The sequence below is a fragment of the Lampris incognitus genome, chromosome 19 (genome assembly GCF_029633865.1).
Source record: "Lampris incognitus isolate fLamInc1 chromosome 19, fLamInc1.hap2, whole genome shotgun sequence".
Lineage (NCBI taxonomy): Eukaryota > Metazoa > Chordata > Actinopteri > Lampriformes > Lampridae > Lampris > Lampris incognitus.
In genome coordinates, this window is record NC_079229.1 from 16,369,691 (window position 1) to 16,392,570 (window position 22,880).

At 43.5% G+C, this 22,880-nt stretch overlaps 2 protein-coding genes across 3 annotated transcripts in view; one reads left to right on the plus strand and one right to left on the minus strand.

Annotated features, from left to right (window-relative positions):
• relch (RAB11 binding and LisH domain, coiled-coil and HEAT repeat containing) overlaps window positions 1–893 on the minus strand; it is a 67,181-nt gene extending 66,288 nt beyond the window's left edge. For both annotated transcript variants that reach the window (XM_056299171.1, XM_056299170.1), the window contains exon 1: window positions 275–893. In XM_056299171.1, coding sequence (XP_056155146.1) covers window positions 275–737 — 463 coding nt within the window. In that variant the 5' untranslated portion in view covers window positions 738–893. The remainder of the gene's footprint in view (window positions 1–274) is intronic.
• A 3,660-nt stretch (window positions 894–4,553) lies between these two features.
• pign (phosphatidylinositol glycan anchor biosynthesis, class N) lies at window positions 4,554–22,333 on the plus strand. The gene is given in 29 exon segments (XM_056299197.1): window positions 4,554–4,783; window positions 5,845–5,966; window positions 6,159–6,177; window positions 6,179–6,255; window positions 6,562–6,668; window positions 6,769–6,893; window positions 7,603–7,733; window positions 7,842–7,961; window positions 8,040–8,080; window positions 8,254–8,313; window positions 8,521–8,613; window positions 8,800–8,855; window positions 10,085–10,163; window positions 10,467–10,649; window positions 10,879–11,018; window positions 11,345–11,444; window positions 11,730–11,822; window positions 13,090–13,181; window positions 13,316–13,421; window positions 13,510–13,618; window positions 14,098–14,200; window positions 16,235–16,337; window positions 18,039–18,125; window positions 18,294–18,349; window positions 18,968–19,043; window positions 20,861–20,934; window positions 21,408–21,450; window positions 21,707–21,759; window positions 22,210–22,333. Coding segments are annotated over 29 exon segments (2,799 nt in total). The 5' UTR covers window positions 4,554–4,556.
• The last annotated feature ends 547 nt before the right edge of the window (window positions 22,334–22,880 follow it).

The following is a 22,880-nucleotide window of genomic DNA, read 5'->3' on the forward strand; positions in this document are numbered from 1 at the left end:
AACGAATCATCCATTAACCCTAATTTCCATTTATGACAAGACAGATGTAGGCTGATCATAATTCTTTGCTGCTGTAGCCTGTATGTCTACACAATAACTGACCCACAAAACCCGCTTTGTGGGCTGCGGGCCCCGGACCTGACGAACAGGTGCAGCTAGAGACATATTGAACGACCAGTTTCCAAACCCACAGTGGCAGGCTAATGAACCAACCTAACACAGTGCAGGACCAAAGGTCTACCTAGCTGTGATGCTAGCAGCGGCTACTACTTACTCAGTGGTCCTCCAGGTCCGAGTACCTGGTCTTTGGAAGCGGGTGGAGTGCCGCTCTGTCGCTCGAAGTTGCCCGGGTTGGAAAAATAATCCCTCAGCCTCGGGAGCTCTCTCCCTGCTTCCAACAACTCGGTATGAAACTCAAGAGCCGTTAGGATGTACTGATCCCTTAGCAGCTGAGCGGCGATCACATCTACCGACACCCGTGTCTCCGCATTGCCTGCCGTGGCAGCGGTGGCTGCGGCCGACAGGGAGATGCCCTCAACGCTGGGGCTCGTTCGGGTGCCGGACAGCAGGGCAGCCGGCGGCTCGGCATCCGCAGGCAGGGAAAAAGGATTGCCCGGTGGGGGGCCTGGCGCCCCGTCACTCGGGCTCCTCTCTGTACCAGCCGTTTCATTCGGTCGCCGTTCAGCCTCCTCTTCGGAATCGCTTAGATTAAACGGGTTGACGTTGCCCGCCGCCATTTTTGCACTGCTACGATTTTTTTAACCAACCTCGGCGAAGGAACTAGTCAAATCCTGTCTTCCGGAATGGATGGGCTAAACAGCCTAGCGCTAGTTGGGCTGCTATATTTGACAAGCGAAAGAGTGAGGAGCAGTGATTGGTTTAGTGGAATGGATGTCAATGCAAAGCCCGCCTTCTGACGGATATACTGGAATTCTATTGGTTTTCAGTGAGCTAGGTGGAAAACTGGGCCGGGCTGGCATTTGACAGCGACCATTGCTAGTTTTTAGCTACAGTGTCATAATAATTTCTAAAACCATTGTGTGACGCTAATGACTCAGTCGTTATTAAGGACAAAGTCAGTGCGTTTTATTGATACTGGTTTCAGAAGAGTAAAATTCATAAAGAAACCTGGCCGTGAATTTAAAATCGTAACTACAATACCCACAATGCAGAGGCGCATGACAAAAAAAACGTCAATTTACAACAAGGAAGTGGATCCTTGCAGTGCCTGTTTTTCTTGCGCTAATCTCCTTGGAGAGATGAACAGCAGGTTTGGAAGAAGCGCCTTGCTTTAGATTAGCTTCTTTTTTTCAACAAACAGGGAGGTGCATTGTTACTGGGCAATAAATATCCATTTAGTTTCTAACCAAGACAGGGGGCCACCTCAATGATATTCCCAACAGGTGGGTAGATGTCTTATTGGAAACGGTAATGCTTTCACCTGTTCTTCCATTCCTCCAAGAGCCAAGAGAGGTCGTAATATCTGCACATGAGGTTGGATTTAAGGCGGATGTTGAAAAAGGTACGACTCCTTATATACAGACGTGGCCATCGTTTTATCCACTGACTTGTAGAAAACAAAACATTTAAGACGTGAGTAGTGCTGGGCGATATGGCAAATAGTATCTTGACAATCCCAGGAACTGTTTTACACGACACAAATATATAGTATCTCCTTATGCAAAAATACAATGTTAAAGTATCCAACCGAGGTTCATCACATTGAGCTGTATGGCAATGTAAAATGTGTAAACTGTTTGGCAAAACAAATCTAGTTTTAAAATACATACATTTCAGACCTCATTTTGTAGAAATTTAGGAAATAGATAATTTTCATCAGTAATTTAGACAACAAAGTTAAATGTCATGATATGGGCAATGATATAATGTCGAAATTTGATGTCAATACCGTATCTTTTTTCATGTACCTTTTATTTAACCAAGTTAGTCCCTCTGAGATTAAAATCTCTTTTACAAGAGAGACCTGGCCAAGAATGGCAGCAGTACACCAGTTTCAGCGCACACTCACATGAAGACAACAAAATAGCTCAAAGTGCAAAATAGCATAAAAATTAAGGGAAAAGATACAAACCTGTTATCAATTGAAAAATTCACAATTTCCAATAGACTCAGATTCCATAGACTTAACCATACCTTTAAATTTGGATAGAGTAACCAAGTCCTGGAGTTTAAGTCTATTCTGCAGGCTATTCCAGGCAGATGGTACAGAAAACATAAAGGCCTTCTTGCCCAGCTCAGTCTGAACTTTAGGAACAGTCATTTGCAAGGTGTCCTGAGACCATACCCCATAAGGGCCATGTTTTATGGACAGAAAGACAGATAAATAACAGAGGAGGGTACCTGTAGAATGGCCTTATAGATAAAAACATACCAGTGACTAAGTCGCCGTGTTGATAGAGCAGGCCAATTGACCTTGGTGTAAAGGACACAGTGATAAGTGAGAGCTCTACAGTTTGTAACAAACCGTAATGCTCCATGATACACAGTGTCTAACATATGGAGACAATGGGCTGATGTGTTCATGTACCGTACGTCACCATAGTCAAGAACAGGCAAGAATGTTGCTTCAACTAGTCTTCGCCTGACATGGAGAGAAAAACAAGACTTGTTCCTAAAATAAAAACCTAACTTCAATTTCAACGTTTTCACCAGACTATGTAGATGGGGCTTAAAAGAGAGGTGGTCATCAATTAAAAATCCCAAGTATTTGTAGGTGGAGACTGCCTCAATTTGTTTACCTTGAGTAGTAACAATGCTCTGATTCAACTCTAACTTCCTAGGGTTTGAAAACACCGTAAGTTTGGTTTTTTCAGCATTCAAGACAAGCTTCAGTTGATAAAGCTGAGCTTGCACTCTGTTAAAAGCATTTTGCAGATACTCAAAAGCTTTGCTGAGAGTAGCGGCGTAACAATAAATAACTGTAACATCTGCATAAAAATGGAACGACGAGTTTTGAACATTTTCTCCCAAGCAGTTTATGTACACAGTAAATAAAAGTGGACCCAGGACAGAATCCTGAGGGACCCCCTTACAGACTGTTTAGACTTGAGAAGTAAGCCCCTCAAACTGGGTAGCCTGGGTCCTATTGGTAAGGTAATTGATAAACCAACCTACAGCCTGTAGAGAGAAGCCAGTATTAACAAGTCGCTGTATCAGAATATCATGATCCACGGTATCAAAGGCTTTTGACAAGTCAATAAAAAGAGACACAGTGTTGCTTTTTATCCAACACGCTGCCGATGTCATTTACAATTTTCATGGCAGCGGTAACAGTGCTATGCTTCTTCGTGAACCCTGACTGATGATTGGATAGTATTGATTGAGAGTATAAATACTCTTTCACCTGTTCACTAACTAGGGATTCCAATACTTTGGCTACTACAGAAAGTTTTAACGTTCATAAGACGATTAACAATGAAATTGAATTATCGCCCAGTCTTAGGCAGGACTGTCCATCATACCCACTATGCAATTTTTCCCAATGTGCATTTTCACAATATCAGAAAGCCTTACTTCCACAAATTCCCCTGCAAACACATGTTCTGTCCTGTTCTTGCCAATCCTCTGCTAGTAACCTTCTGATATGGTAAAACGATCTGCAGGTTATAGTACTGTGCTGAGTGCTTGCCTGCACCATGTGTAATGTATAACCTTTGCACCCTGGCAATGACATATGTTCACAGAAGGATTACCTCAGGGCTTAAGGAGTCTCGGTTTGTCCTCCGCTTTGGACTATCGATGTATATCACACTGTAGCTTTCTAATGACTGGGTGATATCCCTTCCTATCTAATTTAGACTCATCCGTTTATACAGTCTTTGCATGTCCCATTTCTCCTGTATACTTTTCTTAATCATTCTTGATATCTCTCCTACTGTTGTCTTGGAAATTTACTTGCAAAAACTCAGGACTCAGAAATAATTACACAAAACAATGATGGTTGATAACAGAAGATAGTACTGTACAATAGAGGGCAAGATAAGACAAATAGTTTTATACAATAGCAGAACACCACCCTGCCTTCTCACTGAACAGCAGTTGTCTATTTTATATTCCCTCTTCCTTAGACAAAGAAACACTTATTGGTCAATTTAAACCATACATTTTCTCTATATGTTGTATCATAGGTTGGCTAAACATCTGGTCATTACCACTTAGATAAGATTACAAGACAATGCAAAATACATCCATCTATGGAATGAGATAGAAACTTTCAGAGAGCTTCCTAAATGATTTGCCCCATGACAGGTCCCAGTAGCATAATAACAGCACATTCCTCTCTTCTCTGGTGAATTCAGAGCCTAGCACTAAATGTCGCAGACCTCCAGATTTGACCAACATGGTATAGAGAAGCAAATACCCAATGAATAAATGATGACTCCTAATGCTTCATGCCAATTTTCCTTCACACCTTCTCGTTCTGTTACCCACCTTCCTCTTTCTGTTCATCTCTCTTCGCCCCAGCTACCTCAATTTTTTTTTTTTTTTGCTGTTGCAGGTTTGCCTGGGTGAAGCAAACATCCATATTAGTCACCATGCGGATGATTACCTTCTTCTTGGTTGGACTGGCAGTCCATGTAGTCTTCTTCCTTTCTATCTTTGACATCTACTTCACCTCTCCCCTGGTCCATGGCATGACACCGCAGCCAATGCTGTTAGCACCCCCTGCATCAAGACTGGTACTTTTAGTAGCTGATGGCCTCAGGGCAGACAGCCTCTACACACTTCATCCCAATGGGTCATCGAGAGCTCCCTACCTGAGGTTGGAATACTGATAAGGAGGAGTACATTTGTGTTGTATTTGTGGGTTGGGGATGTCTTGAAACAAGAGATCTTGCTCAGCATTAAGGTAATGCTGATATAATTGTGTGTGTGTGTGTGTGTGTGTGTGTGTGTGTGTGTGTGTGTGTGTGTGTGTGTGTGTGTATGTGTGTGTTAGTGCAGCAGTGTGTAGTTGGAGGGAAGGTGCATGTGTTCTTCCAACCCGCTTGTGTCCTTCCTGCCCTTAGCTTGCTGCCGCTGGCTAGCCTTTGTGGCGAATAGGGAAGCATCCTAGCGTGTAAGCCTTCCTTGCCAGTACATAGCCTCTCCTTCACCAAGACTCCTGCCAGGCCTCCCCGTGGCCACACATGGTAACTGGGGTCTTGCGGCCCCAGGCTAACTTGGCAGGGGATCTCGGAGCAGCAGTGGGCCCCAGAGATATGGTGTGCAGGCCCTGGCACCTATCAACCACTGCCCCGCTGCCTTGTGGGTGAGTCTGGAAGACATAAGGCTAAGGGAGCTTACCCCAACAGAAAAGCAAGCTGTGGCGGCACGCTTCGAGGCGGTTTCCGAAAAACTGGATTTCCGGCAGCCCCCTGCAGTTGTGTGGAGGTGCCGGTCGTCTAGGGATCCCCCTTGCCATCGGAACCATCTCCTCTACAATCAAGTCATGTGGCGTTGGGAGAAGCGCACCCCCCATGCCACTTTAAAAACCATCTCTACGCAGGTATCTTCTGCTATCTGAGTCCTCAAAGGACCCACAAATAGAAGAAGATGGTCATCATCGGGCACGATGGACAACCAGCAAGCAAGCAAGTGTGTATGTGTGTGTGTGTGTGTGTGTGTGTGTGTGTGTGTGTGTGTGTGTGTGTGTGTGTGTGTGTGTGCGCTAGTCCCATAAACTACAAAGTTCATCATTCTGACATCAGTTTAGTGTGTTGTGGCAGCTTGTCACTTTCTTTTGCCTGTGCTTAAAATGAAATGTCTGAGTAACTGCTGTATCATAGCGTAAAACGTGTGTGTTTGTCTGCATGTGTGCGTGGGGGTGTGGTTACATATCAGGAGAGTGATGGAGAACAAGGGCACCTGGGGTGTGTCACACACCCGTGTGCCCACAGAGTCTCGACCTGGCCATGTTGCTCTCATTGCCGGCTTCTATGAGGATGTCAGCGCCGTTGCTAAAGGTGTGTTTGTGCGCGCGTGCGCATGTGTTTAAGTTAACGAACCCATTACACAATGAATCTACAGTACATGCATCTACAGAAAATTAAACATATAGGTGTTGTATTAGTGAATCTGTGTCTCTCTACGTTTATATGCCCATGCTTTTAAGTCTTATATTTACATCAACCCTTTTCATGTATGTGTTTGTCAAGGCTGGAAGGAAAATCCTGTAGTTTGACTCGGTTTTCAATGAGAGCAGACACGCATGGTGCTGGGGCAGCCCCGACATTCTGCCTATGTTTGCCAAAGGTAAACACAAAACACATACACACACACAAATACAGAAGAATCATTAACCGGTGCCAATTTCAGCCATTTTGTACTCCCCAGTTCTCTGACCTAGTCTTCACACCTGCACACACACACACACACACACAACACACAATATGACAAGATATAGGCAATAATATGAGTACAACCAGTTGGAAGAGAGATACTTTGTAGGAGAGATGTTGAAGATCCACTTTATTCACATTTAATGACATGGATATCTTTTCTCATCTTTTTCACTTTTTAAAAAAAAATTGTTCACAGTTTCCTGTCTGTTTCTTGCAGGTGCCAGTGGTGACCATGTGTACACCCACACTTACCCAGCAGAGGAAGAGGACTTTGCCTCAAGGGATGCCTCGAGACTGGATGCCTGGGTGTTTTCTCAGGTCAAAGTATGTTAATGAACAACGGTAATAACGATGCTACAAATATTATCATGATATGATTAACTGTCTGATTCTAATAATATTTCTTCCTCTTCCTGTTTGCCAGTTGTTCTTCCAGTCAGCAAAATCTAACTCCACTCTGAAGGCCAGTCTTCAAGAGGATCAGAATGTCTTCTTCCTCCATCTACTGGGTATAGACACTAATGGACATGCCCACAGGCCTTTGTCAAAGTGAGTAGCAAACCCTTTACATGCTCTTTAGTGCTGTCCAAATATATGTGAAGAAAACTGAGGAGAACCTTTATATTTTTTGACATAACCATGGATGATAAATTTTTTGTGTACTTTAATTCATCAGCATACAAAACTGCCACCAGTTAAAATGAAATCTTCGCGTCCGGGTAGCATAGCAGTCTATTCCATTGCCTACCAACACGGGATCGCCGGATCAAATCCCCATGTTACCTCCGGCTTCGTTGGGTGTCTGTGAGTGAGAAGTCGGACGTGGGTATTTGTCCTGGTCGCTGCAGTAGTGCCTCCTCTGGTCAGTCGGGGCACCTGTTTGGGGGGGGGGGGGATAGTGTGATCCTCCCACGTGCTACGTTCCCCTGGCGAAACTCCTCACTGTCAGGTGAAAAGAAGCGGCTGGTGACTCCACATATATCAGAGGAGGCATGTGGTAGTCTGCAGCCCTCCCCGGATCAGCAGAGGGGGTGGAGCAGTGACCGGGACGGCTCGGAAGAGTGGTGTAATTGGCTGGATACAATTGGGGAGAGAACGGGGGGGGGGGGTCCGAAAAATAGAAAAAATAAAATGAAATCTTCACCTTTATACTGGCACCTTTTGAAATGTCTTCACATTCTGAAGCAGTGTAGTTATACTGCTTCTGGGTCTCATAGGTTGATGTCTTTCTCATTTATGCATTTATTTGTCTATCTAGGGAATACATAGATAATATAGGTCTGGTAGACTCAGGTGTTGCAGAGCTGGTGTCCATGATGGAGGACTTCTTTGATAATGATGGCAAAACGGCATATGTGTTCACCTCTGATCACGGCATGACTAACTGGGGTAAGGCAGTTATATGTGTGTGTTTTTGCGAAAACCTAACATCTCTTAAGTTGACTTTTTACTGAGGTGTGTGTGTGTGTGTGTGTGTGTGTGTGTGTGTGTCTCCAGGGTCCCACGGTGCAGGCCATCCCTCCGAGACCCTCACCCCTTTAGTGGTGTGGGGGGCCGGGGTAAATAATGCCCAACGAGTCAGTGACTCACAGCCATACAACGACGGATACCTGAAAGGTACCCAACATTATATACCATGTTGCATTGTAATCACTTATCTTTACAATTTCTAATCATTTCTGTCTTTCCTTTCAGATTGGAAACTGGAGCATCTCCGCAGGGTAGACGTCAATCAGGTGAAGAATGCCCTGTGGCACTTATAATTTCCTGATTATTGATACAAACCGGCAAATTGGCTGTAGACCATCTTATAATCTTGTGCAACAGCCCACAATATTAATTGTAATTATATATAGATGTGTAATATGACAAACCTTTATTTTTTTTTATTTCTTAAATGTCTTATCAGGCTGACATTGCTCCCCTCATGGCTTCTCTTATTGGAGTTCCCATCCCCCTCAATTCTGTGGTAAGATGGCAGATACTCATCTCGTGATTTTTTTAGATACAGACTGAAATCTCATTTAACAAATGTGCTGTTTTTGCAAGTCCTCTGAAGTCATGTCAAGAAGTTGTACATTAATAAAAATCTGTTCATCATATTGTTTTTGGCATACGCAACATTATTATACTGTGCTGTGTGAGTTTACCATCCTCTCCATATCCGTCTCTTCAGGGTGTGTTACCTCTGCTGTACCTGAACAACAGTGAGCAATACAAGGCAGAGAGCATGTATACTAACGCTATGCAGATACTAGAACAATTTAAGGTAAAGCTATTTTAGTGTTCATAATCAGTATATTAGTTTTCTTTGGCATAATTGGTTAGATTAGCGTGAATTTATTGTTGTTAATAGAAATTTGCTTTATATTTTTAACAAGTTCAGAATCAGAGCTGTAGTAAGAATTGTGTGTAGATAGATATGTGCTTGGTAAATTGTCAATCCTGTTTCCAGGTGAAAGTGGCTCAGAAAAAGGAGACAACCTTATCCTTTCTCTTTACCGTTTACCCGTAAGTACAAATTAGACTGAAGTCAATGAAACTTTATTAATGCCTCAAAATAACATTGCTGCAGGAGCTAATGGGAATAGACCTAATTGGCTAATGTGGATAGAATTGGTTTAAAATAGTGAGATAAAAATGTTTTAAGATGATTTTTGTGTGATTTAGAGACAATGTATTTGCAGACTTTTCATTTGTGAAAAGAAACCCTTGGATGCTTTTGTGTATACCAGCTTGTTATGGACAAGCCAATATATGTGGCAGTTGAAATGTATACCAAGATAAATGCTTCCTGCTACCAGTGTGGGAAGATGGTGGTGCGAACTTACGCTTGTAGTGGTCTCACCCAGAACCGTCCATGCCGTGTCTTTGTCCACGTCTGCGTCTAAGTTTTGTCTTTGTTTGATGGCTGGGAGAGCTGGCACTGGATCGACTGGAGCTGTGCCCGAAGAGGTAACACCGAAGGCGGTCTGACAGGACGCAGAAGCAGGGCAGGTTATGCTAACTGCTACCCCAAGGCCAAGCAGACTGGCAGTTCTGATAACACCGAGGGCGGTCTGGCGGCGGCCTTGCCCGGCGTTGACTGTGTTTTTCGTGTTGTCGTGTGGCGTGCGGGGAGGTGTGTCGAGGGTGTCTGGCTGGGAGAGCTGGCATTGGATCAGCTTGGGGAGCCTGGTCTGCCGCGTCCGGTGGGCCCAAGAACCATGGCCCTGCCTGGAGCTGTGCCTGAGGAGGAAACACCGAGGGCGGTCTGACAGGTTGTGGAAGCGAGGCAGGCTAAGCCAACTGCTAGCCCATGCAGACCAGCAATTCAGACAGTCATCCTGGCTGGTGTTGGCTCTCTTGGGCAGTGAAAGTGTTTTTTGGATATGCTGGGATAGGCCCCAGCATCCCCGCAACCCTGAGAGCAGGATAAGCGGTTTGGATAATGGATGGATGGATGGATGGATGTTGGCTATATGTATTTTTGTATTTTTTTTTGTAGTTTGGATATATGTGTTCCTGTAGTCTGGATAAATGTCTTTGTGTTGCACTGATGTGGGCTGGGGGAAATTATATTTTGTTTCATTTCATGCACTGAAATGACTTAATAAATGTTCTTGATTGCTGATGAAGACCACCTCAACTCGTTTACATGTTTGAAAACATGTTTGTATAGTTATATTTCACCAATTCAAGATTTCTAAATTGACTATTTTAATGTCTCCTTTTGTTTTCTTATCTTTTGTTTTTTACAGACTATTGACTGAGTCAGAGCAGGCAGGATTAATCCGCCGGGTCAGAATACTGATTCAGTTGGAGAAGTATGATGATGCTGTGAGTATCTGGGGAAATGCATCTTATCAACTGAACATGGCATCCATTTTCTTGGATTTTTGCATGATACTCTTCTTCCTAACCTTCTCCTCTGCAATCTCCCAGCTCCCCCCTCTCTTTCTTATATTTATCCTCGGTAATTTGTCAATCTACCCTACTTTCAAATGTACCTGTATAAAACCTAGTACTTATCTGCCTATCCCAAAATTAAACACACTATTTTCTTTCTTTCTTGCTCTTGTTTTCACTATTTTCTGTGATTCCCCCCCCCCCCCCCCCACTTATCTGCCCATTTCTTCCCAGATCGACATGTGCAAGTCTCTGATATCCCATGCCTTGGAGGGCCTGGTTTATTACCACACTTATGATAGGTTCTTCTTGGGTTGCAGTGTGGTGTTGGGATTTGTAGGATGGACCTCATATGTGGTCCTACTGACTCTTAAGACCCATGCTAGCCTCAGGAGACCACCCAGTCACACCAGTCAGGTCAGGACACACACAAAGCGCACTGATCACACAGACATTGAAACATGATTTTCTCAGTTTTCTGTGACACATGCCTGGACGTTTTGGAGTTGAATATTAGAGTTTAACATCCACCATTTTTGTCTTGTAAATTTTTTTTTCTCAGTTGAAATGTGCAAACACGAATGTCTTAGGCCAAATCATGTTTTTGAGTTGCATGTGTGCATCTCTTTGTGCATAAATGGTACAGGTTCCTGCCCGTACTCTGGTGAAGCTGTGTGTTTGTGTGACAGCAATAATCACAGTGTTCCTACTGATTCAAAGGAGTCCTGTCACCTACTACGTCTACTGTCTACTGCCTGTCCCTGTATGGTACTCTGTACTCAAGGAGTGAGTCTCTCTCGCTCTCTCTCTCTCTCTCTCACACACACACACACACACACACACTCATTGGATATTACTTCTCCTTAGTGGATTTCATGACAACTACTGGCTATGGCACTATTTCAAAGGATCTAATTAACATCATATGTTCTCTTGAGCCTCATCTGGTAAAAAGATTTAGTATGGTCTTAATTAGATCCTTTGAAGTGGTCTTATATTCATTCGCATCTCTCCTCTGTGTTGTGTGAATGGATGAAAGGAAGGGGGGGTTGTCCATTTTTTCATTTATTTCATCACCAACAAAGAATAACGTTATTAATGTTCTATTTTAGGTTTGGCACCGTGCTGGATCTGATTCATTCGCTTCCCTCTCTTCCACTTTGTAAATGTTTTGGATATTTTGTTCTGGTCATATTTGGGATCGAGCTGTTGGTAAGGATAATTTAAATGATAATGTCTTCTATGATCTTATCAGAGCCATATTTATTCTTTGATACACACATTATTTATTCATGCAAGTGTATGAATTATTCATTATTTGCTCATTTATTAGTAAAGCTTGGTAAAGCCAGGCTAAAAATTACCTTGACTTCACTGAAAATGTTCAGATTTGTATGGTAATTGCTTTATGTCTTTACGCTAGCATCTAAATCAGCTGTTATAAAAGTTTGTTGGCGTTATCTGTGTCCCACAGCTGTTTACCTTTGCTGCCCCCAGGTGGTGAGTTTCTTTCATCGCGCTGTGCTCACTATGGGCTTGGTTGCTCTGTCTCTATGGCCCATCCTGTCAGGACTCTACAGCAAAGCCAAGGTAAGACAATTTACAGATCAGCGCTCCTAGAGTCCATATATATATATATATATATATATATATATATATATATATATATATATATATATATATATATATATATACTATTGTAATGTGCATGGATAAGAAGACACGCTGGCCGCTGGCTGGCGGGTCTGACCCTTTAGTCTAGCGGTTAGCGATGTCTCCTGCGGTGCGGGCGATACGGGTTTGCTTCCCGGCCGCAGCAGCTCCTGTGGTTGCGTTGTCCCCCGAATTTGCTACAATATATATATATATTTATATTTATATATAATAATAATCAGCAGGCTTGATGACATGTGTAATTGTTGTCTGTCCGCCAAGAAAGTAATATATATCCATAGAGTTTTAGAATTGTTGTGAGACCAGCCATGTTGTATGGTTGGCGAAAAGACAGGAGGTGGAGCTGGAGGTGGCAGAGTTGAAGATGCTAAGATTTTCATTGGGAGTGAAGAAGGACAGGATCAGGAATGAGTATATTAGAGGGACAGCTCAGGTTGGACAGTTTGGAGACAAAGCAAGAGAGGCAAGATTGAGATGGTTTGGACATGTGTGGAGGAGAGATACTGGGTATATTGGGAGAAGGATGCTGAATATGGAGCTGCCAGGGAAGAGGAAAAGAGGAAGGCCAAAGAGGAGGTTAATGGATGTGGTGAGGGAGGACATGCAGGTGGCTGGTGTGACAGAGGAAGATGCAGAAGACAGGAAGAAATGGAAACGGATGATCCGCTGTGGCGACCCCTAATGGGAGCAGCCAAACGTAGTAGCAGTAGAGTTTGAGGATTGTCTATTGAGTATTTTTTTCTGTATTACTTTTATTGTTTCTGTTCTTTCTTTTTTCTTAAAGAGGTCAGGATTTTGGCTGTGGTTTGGCAGTTGTTTTTTGTTTGTTTTTGTTTTTTGCTAAGAGTCATCTGAAGTACTTTCAAAGAAATGAATTAGTCAGGCATTTTGATTTTTAATCTGAAGCAATATTAATTTGATTAATCCGAGATCCACTCTATTACAGTCTGACAAATCCTCCATCTCCGTTGCTGCCATTTTCCTTAGCAAGCAGAAACTGCTCTTTGAAATGTTGGAGTGCGTGTGTGTGTGTGTGTGTGTGGGAGAGAGAGCAGTGGGGGGGAAATTTTTTCATCAGGCTACTTTGATCAATAAATTTTGACTTGGGAGCATCACAGTTGAAGAGCTACATTGTTTTCTTAAACATAATCATAATGTAATGTCACTCCCTGTCCCTGTGTAGTTCCATTCAGTGAGCTGGTTCCTGGGCTGTTTGTGTTTGGCTACTTTCCCGCTGATGCCCGTTGTTGGTAGAGAGCCTAATATACACCTGGTGTAAGTGTCTTCCTAATGGTCTTCCTCTGCCTACTGTTGTAATCATTTTTAAACTTCAGCAGTATTTTGTGCATGCCATGGACTCAGCAAATGTAGCTGAATGATATGAGGCGTCATGATTACTGTGTGTTCAGCACCTGTGCAGGTATACTCACCCTCTTCACCTCAGCATGTTACTTGTGGTCGTCACGACAACGGACACCTTTGCACCTTAGTGATACACAGCAGTTCTTCTCCCAGGTAATGATGGGTAGTAGTGTTTTAAGTGAAAAGGTGCAAATATGTATATTTGAATTTTATGTCACTTCTATTTTTCCTGTAATTATAGATGCTCCATGTGGCAGTGTGTGCATACGTGCCAACTCTCACACACTCCAGCCTGCAGCAGAAACAGGGTCTGCCCCTCCTTAACCAGATCATCAGCTGGACCACATTAGGTGTGTGTGTGTGTGTGTGTGTGTGTGTGTGTGTGTGTGTGTGTGTGTGTGTGTGTGTGTGTGTGTGTGTGTGTGTTTGTTCACACTCTAGACAGCAATTCTCAGTGGATCTGTAAGTTTTACTCGACCACTTCAACAGAAGAGCCAATACTCATATATTCCTCTCATTAGCATCCAGTTTAATTGTCAAACATGTACTCTAAGTTCTTAAAAAGCACTGAAAGTTGGGCTTTTAGTCTTGGGTCGATCTAGTAAAAAAAATTATATATGTTATATAAATCTCACATCTGCCCATAAAATGTAACACAAATTCTAGAGTGATAAAACAAAAAGTAAAAAAGTGGGTAAATGATGACACGAAGGCAATGATCAAACAACCACTAATCTGAATTAAAGTCTTCATATGAATTAAAAAGATTAATCTGCTATTAAAAAAGAATGATGTTGGTTACACTGACTTTAATCATCCCATTCTCCAGGTTCTTCTATGCTGGTTCCACTCCTGAGTTCTACTCGCCTTTTTTATCGACTGCTCAGTATATTCCTCTCTCTCACATCTACATATTTACTGCTCAGTACAGGGTAAGACATGACAACACACACGCGCATGGAAGCACCTTCACAAATAGGCACATCTTGTCCTGTTAATGTCTTTATGCATGCTCAATAGACGCCCAAACAGTGCACCAGCCGATTGAAGAGAGGAGGACAACAGCTGCCTAAGCATAAACCAGTGGTGATTCCATATGTGGTGGGAGTGCTGCAACAGTTGAGACGTGTATTTTCCAAATACTGCCTCTCAGTTGCTTTCAAACCCCAAAACATGCTACGCCAGAAGTTGGTCCACCCCAAGGATCGGGTCCCCCAGCACAAACAGAGCAATACAGTGTATACTGTTAAGTGCCAGGAGGATTGCCATGACTTATACATTGGGGAAACTAAACAGACGCTGGCAAAGAGGATGGCACAACACAGAAGAGCTAACACGTCAGGCCAGGACTCTGCAGTCTACACCCATCTACAGGCCAGTGGCCACTCTTTCAAGGATGAGGATGGGCACATCCTTGATAGGGAGGAACGCTGGTTTGACCAGGAGTCAGAGGCCATCTATGTGAAGAGGGAACGACCATCCCTGAACCGAGGGGCAGGGGGACTAAGAGAAAATCTGTCACCATCTTATAGTGCTGTGATTGCAAACATTCCCAAATCCTCTAAATAGTACACATGGCCATTGTAACTCTACTTAATGGTCACAGCAATTTGCATAGGAAACTGTTGTTTTCAGTCGTTATGCCACTGTATTGTTTATAAGGGTGGAGATACCTGCAGTCAGTTTAGACTGAAGAGGTCACTTATGCCCCTTTTCCACTACATGATAGCGGCTCGACTTGACTTTTTTGTTTTCCATTACTGGAAAGTACTGGCATTTTGGTATCTGTTACTACTTTTCTAGTACCACCTTTTTCGAGGTTTAAAAAAAACTGGAGCGAGTACCAAAATCAATGCAAACCAGCTACTGTACTGTTACGGTAATGGAAAACGACACTCTGCGAGTCGAGTTGAGCTGGTACCATGTAGTGGAAAAGGGGCATTAGATGAGTGATGAAACGTTTCTCCCACTAAACGTGTCTAGATGAACTGATTCAACTTTCTATGATTTGTCCCATTCAGTTTTTCTCAAGGGTGCTCTGAGTTTGCTGCCCCCTACAGGCACAGGAAGTAAGGATTATGAATCTAAAACTGAAACTAAAAGAATAACCTGCCTCCACCCATTGCCTCAAGGCCTCTATTGGTAGCCCATATCCATACTAGCTTGCCACTGTGCCGTAGCCGTAAATAGGCAGCTGTGTGTGTGTGTCACCTACACACTCAACTGCAAGGTTCTTTGTTTAATAGACAGCTGATCTTGTCATACAGTAAACTGATCTTGTCATACAGTCACCAAGCGTAAAGGGCTTTCACTGGGGAGGTAGTTATGTAGCTTTTGCCCATCTACACTTCTTTCCATTGCTATACCTGTATGCTACTATAGGCAGCTGTTCTAACAGCTACGCCCTGTATCCATGTTACACTGACTGATCGTCCGCCATACTTTGCAACCGCACCTAATGCCCAGCCACACATCCCTGCCTAATGAGGACGTGTGGTTGAACATGGAGGATGGGACTTGCTCAACCTCAGGGGGAGGAGCTATTTTATCCATCCATTATCCAAACCGCTTATCCTGCCATCAGGGTCACGGGGATGCTGGAGCCTATCCCAGCAGTCATTGGGCAGCAGGTGGGGAGACACCCTGGACAGGCCGCCAGTTCATCACAGGAGCTATTTTACAACCCTGAAAAAGATACTGAACGGAAGCGACATCCAAACCAAATGGGAAATAAAAATCCACCTCACCACTGCGTTTTTAATTCTGTTTGTAGACGTACGGAGAGGATTGTGGGATAATTAAGGTGAACATCCTATCTACATAGTCTTACATAAGATAAATTAAGGTGAACATCTCAAATAGGCTCACAAAAGGTAAATTAAGGTTGACATCTTATATAGTCTACCCTGCTTCAAACCTGCAATTGTGTGTGTGTGTGTGTGTGTGTGTGTGTGTCTTCTTTTCAGATCAGAAGCCCTCTTTCCACCTGTGTTGTCGTGGTTGATGTTTGTATGGATCAACATTGAACAGGAGGCCATGCTCTCTCAGGGCATTTCTGGCAGGCAGGAGGTAGCACTACCCATCTTTTACTCTTGGATATGGCATCTCATTTTATGTACACATTCTGCAACAATGTTCCGAAAACCCCTAATACTCTTAACATCTTATAGATTGTATAGGGCGGCACTGTGGTTAGCACTGTTGGCTCACAGCAAGAAGGTCCTGGGTTTGAACCCCAGGCTATCCCAGGCCCTTTCTTTGTGGAGTTTGCATGTTCGCCCCGTGTCTGCGTGGGTTTCTTCCGGGTGTTCAGGTTTCCTCCCACCATCAAAAAGACGTGTTAGGGTTAATACTCCTTCCTGTCTGTGCCCCTGAGCAAGGCAATGGAAAGAAGAACTGGAGTTGATCCCTGGGTGCTGCAGCTGTCCACTGCTCCTATACAATGAGTTATATGCGGAGAACAAATTTCATTGTAACCTGTACAATGACAAAATAAAGTGGCTTTCTTTCACATTGAATAGCAATTCAAAAGAAGACAAATGACAACAACAGTAATAAGTTTGTTTGTCTCTCGTGGGTCATTCATTATAAAGCTGCATTACAGTTGGATCATACCTGTCTTGTAGTGATGGTTGATCTCACAGATCATGATCAGTTACATTCCAAATATTGCACTCTTCTCTTTTTTTAAATGTATTTCTGATTTTTCCCTTTTTCTCCCAATTTAGTGGCCAATCAATCCCTATTTTAGTTGAAACACCCACCCTCGTACTGCATGCATTCGCCAGTTGCATCTCTCCGGCCGGCAGTCTCGAAGGAGACGCCTCGCCACTTTCATGACAAGGCGACTGCAGGCCGAACCACTTTTTCCAACACACACAGAGACGCATTCATGTGATGAACACAAGCCAACTCCGCCCCCTTCCCGAAGACAGCGTTGCCAATTATTGCTGCTTCATCGAGTCCGGCCATAGTCAGATCTGACAAGGCCGAGTCGCGAACCCCGATCCCCAGTGGGCAACTGCATCGACACAAAGCCGATGCTTAGACCGTTACACCACTGTGGACCCCTAAATATGGCACTCTTTGCCTAGATTAAGAATTCAGTTGGTTTGATTGTAAAGTCTTAGTTAAAGCAGCCTACTTATTTCCCTGCAGTATTCAAAATATGCTCATAAGTCATGAGCACTTAACACTTCTGTCTTTTTGATAGAATTTGCTTGTAGAACTTAACACTTGGGGGCGGCAAAGTGGTGCAGTGGTTAGCGCGGTTGCCACACAGCAATAAGGTTGTCCAACCTTGGGGGTCATCCCGGGTCATCCTCTGTGTGGAGTCTGCATGTTCTCTCTGTGTGTTGTGTGCTTGGGTTTCCTCCAGGTGCTCCGGTTTCCTCCCACAGTCCAAAGACATGTAGGTCAGGTGAATCAGCCATACTAAATTGTCCCTAGGTGTGTGTGTGTGTGTGTGTGTGTGTGTGTGTGTGTGTGTGTGTGTGTGTGTGTGTGTGTGTGTGTGTGTGTGTGTGTGTGCCCTGTGATGGACTGGGGGCCTGTCCAGGGTTTCTCCCCGCCTGCTGCCCGATGACTGCTGGGATAGGATCCAGCATCCCCACGACCCTTAGAGCAGGATAAGCGGTTTAGATAATGGATGGATGGATGATTATAGAATTGGTGGCTTAGTTTTGCACCGCTGGCATCATATCACAATATTGACTGATCCTTTTTTTTCCCTCTTGTGTGTTTGTTTTATGTGTGGTTGTCCATTTTAAGCTTTTCACCATTGACTTCTCCGAGAACATTGACATCACTAAGATCCGACAGCTAACACTGGACGACATCAGAAGATCGTATTTTTTCGTATCCTTGTCCTGCTCAACAACATAAGCCGGATTAGTAGTTGGGGGTCAAACCAAGCAAAGATTTGCATTTGAATTGAGGGTGAGTCAGAGTTTAAGGTAGCCTTCACTCATTTCCTCTGATAGGTTCCTAATAAATGCTTGCTTATTTCCTTGACAACATCTCCAGGTGTTTTTCATCACAACCGCTTTCTTCGGCACAGGGAACATTGCTTCCATAAACAGGTATGCCTGTCTTTGTTTGCCTGTGGATGTTTCTATGGTGTATACATGCATGCACACATTTTCAAACTCTGTGCATGTGTGAGGGAGGAAGTCAAAGTTTTGACTATTAGGAAGTTTAATTGTTGAGCCACTTGTTGCAGTGACTCATGGCCAAGTTGAATGTTTGGTTGGTATGACTAAGTGATGATTTTGTTTCTATTGTTTGTAGGTCTTTGCAGTTCCCCTTTTTTAGCATGTTGTTTACATTAAAAATAAGGATCTTAAAGGTTTAAAGAAATTTACATCAAGCAAGTTGCTAATTTTATTTCAAATCTCTACGTACCAGGTTTTTTTTTTGTTTGTTTTGTAAATCTATATCTGTAGCATTTTCTACTAAAATGGTGGGGTAATATGGGGCCCTAATTTGTTTGGGGTGAGAAAATCATAGTGTGAATGTCGCATCTTACTTCTCCTGTCAGTTCAGTTAGTAGAGTTGTGTTCACAGTCCACTGTGCACCAGATGTCTTGCATCAGTACTTAACACTATATCTGGCGCTAATGTAAAATTTCTGAAATCATTGTACTCATTATTTTTCTGCTAATTTGTATAAAAGCTAATTTCTCATTTCCTGAAAGCAGTTTTGACCCAGCATCGGTCTACTGCTTCCTCACTGTGTTCAACCCCTTCGTCATGGGAGGGCTGATGATGTGGAAGGTATTTTCACACACACTTTTAACACTCTCATACAATTATAGATGCAGTCTCTCTCTCTGCAGTCTCCATCGCTCTCTCTCTCTCTCTCTCTCTCTCTCTCTCTCTCCCCGTCTCTCGCTTTCCCCCTCGCGCTCTTTCACTCTCTACACAGGTTTCTAAGTGCAAAACAAAGAAGCTGTGCTGCATATCGCTGTTATTTCCATTTGTTTGTGTATTCCTACCTATATATTTATTTTGTTATTTCAACATGTTCGAAATAAAAATCAATCAATCACTCAGTCAATCAATCAATCAATATCATAGTTAACCATCATAAATGCATATCCTCACATGATTCTCTAGTGCTTTGTTTTGTTTTTGTGCTGCTGTCAACTTTTCTCATTGCTGGGCTCATTCAGTATTATATATATATATATATAGACTATTTGTCTCTGTAATCGATTGTTAATCTATACAGGTAGTCCCCGGGTTATGGACGCCTGTACTTACGAACTGACCTCCGTAAAGCCTGTTATTTAAAAAAAAAAACTTGAGTTACACAAAATGGTTCGCACTAATGAACAGACAGAATACTTTCCGCGACGCTCAAAACACTGCGCGTTTTAAGCGGTTCTTCGGCCCAAGGGACCAACGGGTATGTGCAACGCCACGCCGTCGTCGCCATTTTAAGTCGGATTGCATAACAGTTGTGTGCGTTATGTTTTGACTTAAAAAATGTTTGTGTGTCTACCCTCGTAATCATGGCTTCAAAGCATTAATCTGATGCAAGTGATGGTGATGCATCGAAGAAAAGGGAAACGGTCACGATTGAAATGAAAGTGGAAATAATAGTGTTTCAAAGAGGGCGTCCAGGTGGCATGGCGGTCTATTCCGTTGCCTACCAACACGGGCATCGCCGGTTCGAATCCCCGTGTTACCGCCTGTTTGGTTCGGCGTCCCTACAGACACGATTGGCCGTGTCTGCGGGTGGGAAGCCGGATGTGGGTATGTGTCCTGGTCGCTGCACTAGCGCCTCCTCTGGTTGGTTGGGGCGCCTGTTCAGGGGGGATGGGGGAACTGGGGGGAATAGCGTGACCCTTCCACGCGCTACACCCCCCTAGCAAAACTCCTGGCTGTCAGGTGAAAAGAAGTGGCTGGTGACTCCACGTGTATCAGAGGAGGCATGTGGTAGTCTGCAGCCCTCCCCGGATCGGCAGAGGGGGTAGAACAGCGACCGGGATGGCTCGGAAGAGTGGGGTAATTGGCCGGATACAATTGTGGAGAAAAAAAATCGTTCAGAGAGACGGGAAATGCGCTTATCGTTTTCTCACTTACCCGGTGGGGCGGAGAGGTGAGTCCCGGGTGGGCTCTCGTTTCCGGCATCAAACGGCCGGTCTCTGCCGGTTGCGACCCGCTCCGGGGACAGTGGCAGGTGGGGAGGTTGAAATGTAAGAAATGTTTCTTTAAGGTTTTTTATACCGATACACACATTCTCTCTCAATTATAGATATTATGCTGTAGTTACATTTATTATTATTACTGCATTATTATATTTATGTTTTAGGTAAAATATATACTATATACTAAGACAAACATTTGACTAGTGACGCTAGATTTGAATTGTATGTAACTGGTCCGACTTACATACAAACTCGGTTTACGGACAGACTCAAAAACGGAACTCGTTCGTAATCTGGGGACTGCCTGTGTAATATTTTTCACATGCACAAAGTCACAAAGTGTTACTAGTAATCATTCAGTAAGGAGACTGTTTTTTATGTTTCCTCAGGACTGTTCACGAAATCTAAAACCTCTTGTTTTTTTTTTTGTTCTTGTAGGTTATTATTCCGTTCATAATAGTGATGTGCACGTTTGAGACCATCCAAGTCGTCACACAGCTCTCATCCAGAAGGTAGCTCCTCACTAAATCCTTCAACCCAAAGTTTACCCAACACTGTCATGCAAATTAAATGAACCAACGTCTCAGCTCTACACCTGGCTAGCACCAGCTAAAGCAGATTTATTTGGTCTTGGTTTATCTATCTTTCCACCAGACTGACCACTGCCATGTAGAAGCAGCAAACACAGATGGTTTTGTTGGGTGCATTTCTTGTCACGTTATCGTTGATATTTTTACATTTGAAACATCAACCACGTCTTCCTGCTTCTGGTTCAAACTGGCATGAGTCTTGTGTATTTGCATGTAAGGTGAACTTGGCCCCATAGTTGCTTCATGGTCACAAACCTTGCTCATGTCCTGTATCTTTATATTGCACAGCATAAGAAAAAACAATCTTTCTTCCTCTTTATGTTCAAACTGACTATGATTTTGGAGAAACCTGAAATTTCCTTTGAATCGTTTTTTCTTCTCTCTTGGTTTTTTAGTTTGTTCCTCATTGTCTTGATCATCTCTGACTTGATGGCTCTGGTAAGATATTTCTTGTTGGAGACAAGATATGACATATCTTATATGATATATAAGATATGACACGGTACCACTGGTTTTAATGTTGTCTTATCGATGCCCTGCACAGGTTACGCTCTCTTTTTGCTGACCGTGTGAGAGGGCAACTAGTTAGTTAATGTTCAACAGCACTCCTAATTCCAGCAGTAAATAAGGTAGATTAAACCTTAATTGCAATTTACTGTTTTCTCTTCTCCTTTCTCATCTTCTTCCCCCTCAGCACTTTTTCTTCCTGGTTCAGGACTATGGGAGCTGGTTGGATATTGGCACAAGGTAAACTACTGTGCCTCAATGATCAAATAATCTGACACACACACACACAGTTGTGTTTCACTATCCTTGTGTGAACCCCTCATTGACTACATTCATTTCCTAGCCCTTAACCCTAACCACACAAACTACATGCCTAACCTTAACCCTTACCCTAACCTAACCCTAATTCTAACCGTAACCCTAAAACCAAGTCCTAACCCTAAAATAGACCCTTTTCCTTGTGAGGACCTCTGAAATGTCCACACAAGGTACGTGCTGTCAGGTTTTGCTATCCTTGTGTGGACCAAGAACATTTGGTCCACACAAGGATAGCTAAACATGTATATACACACACAAACACACACACACACACACACACACACACACACACACACACACACACACACACACAAATTCACATGTACCTGCTCAGAAACCTTTTCCCCTGTTGTTTTTGTGTTTTTCCTGCAGCATCAGTCACTATGTCATAGTGATGTCCATGACCATCTTCCTGATGCTGCTCAGTGTGGTCACGCACATCCTCACTTCACGCAGACTCATCCTGTGGAAAAGACGCAAGATGCACTTCACATGAAATTGTGTGTGTGTGTGTGCACGTGCATAGTTTTCTATGGTTTGCCTTTTTTTTTTTGTGGATGATATCAGTTTGTCCTGTTTATAAGTTATTTATGAAATAAGATCAAAACAATTTGTTTTTAGGATTCATTACATGTACTGTATTTTTGCACAGATGTGATTTTTTTTTTTTTTTTGTGGATTTTCCCCCCGTTTTCTCCCCAATTGTACTACTTGGCCAATTACCCCACTCTTCCGAGCCGTCCCGGTCGCTGCTCCACTCCCTCTGCCGATCTGGGGAGGTCTGCAGACTACCACATCCCTCCTCCAATACATGTGGAGCCGCCAGCCTCCTCTTTTCACTTGACAGTGAGGAGTTTCACCAGGGGGACGTAGAGTGTGGGAGGATCACGCTATTCCCCCAGTTCCCCCTCCCCCCTGAACAGGCGCCCCGACCGACCAGAGGAGGTGCTAGTGCAGCGACCAGGACACATACCCACATCCGGCTTCCCACCTGCAGACACGGCCAATTGTGTCTGTAGGGATGCTCAACCAAGCCGGAGGTA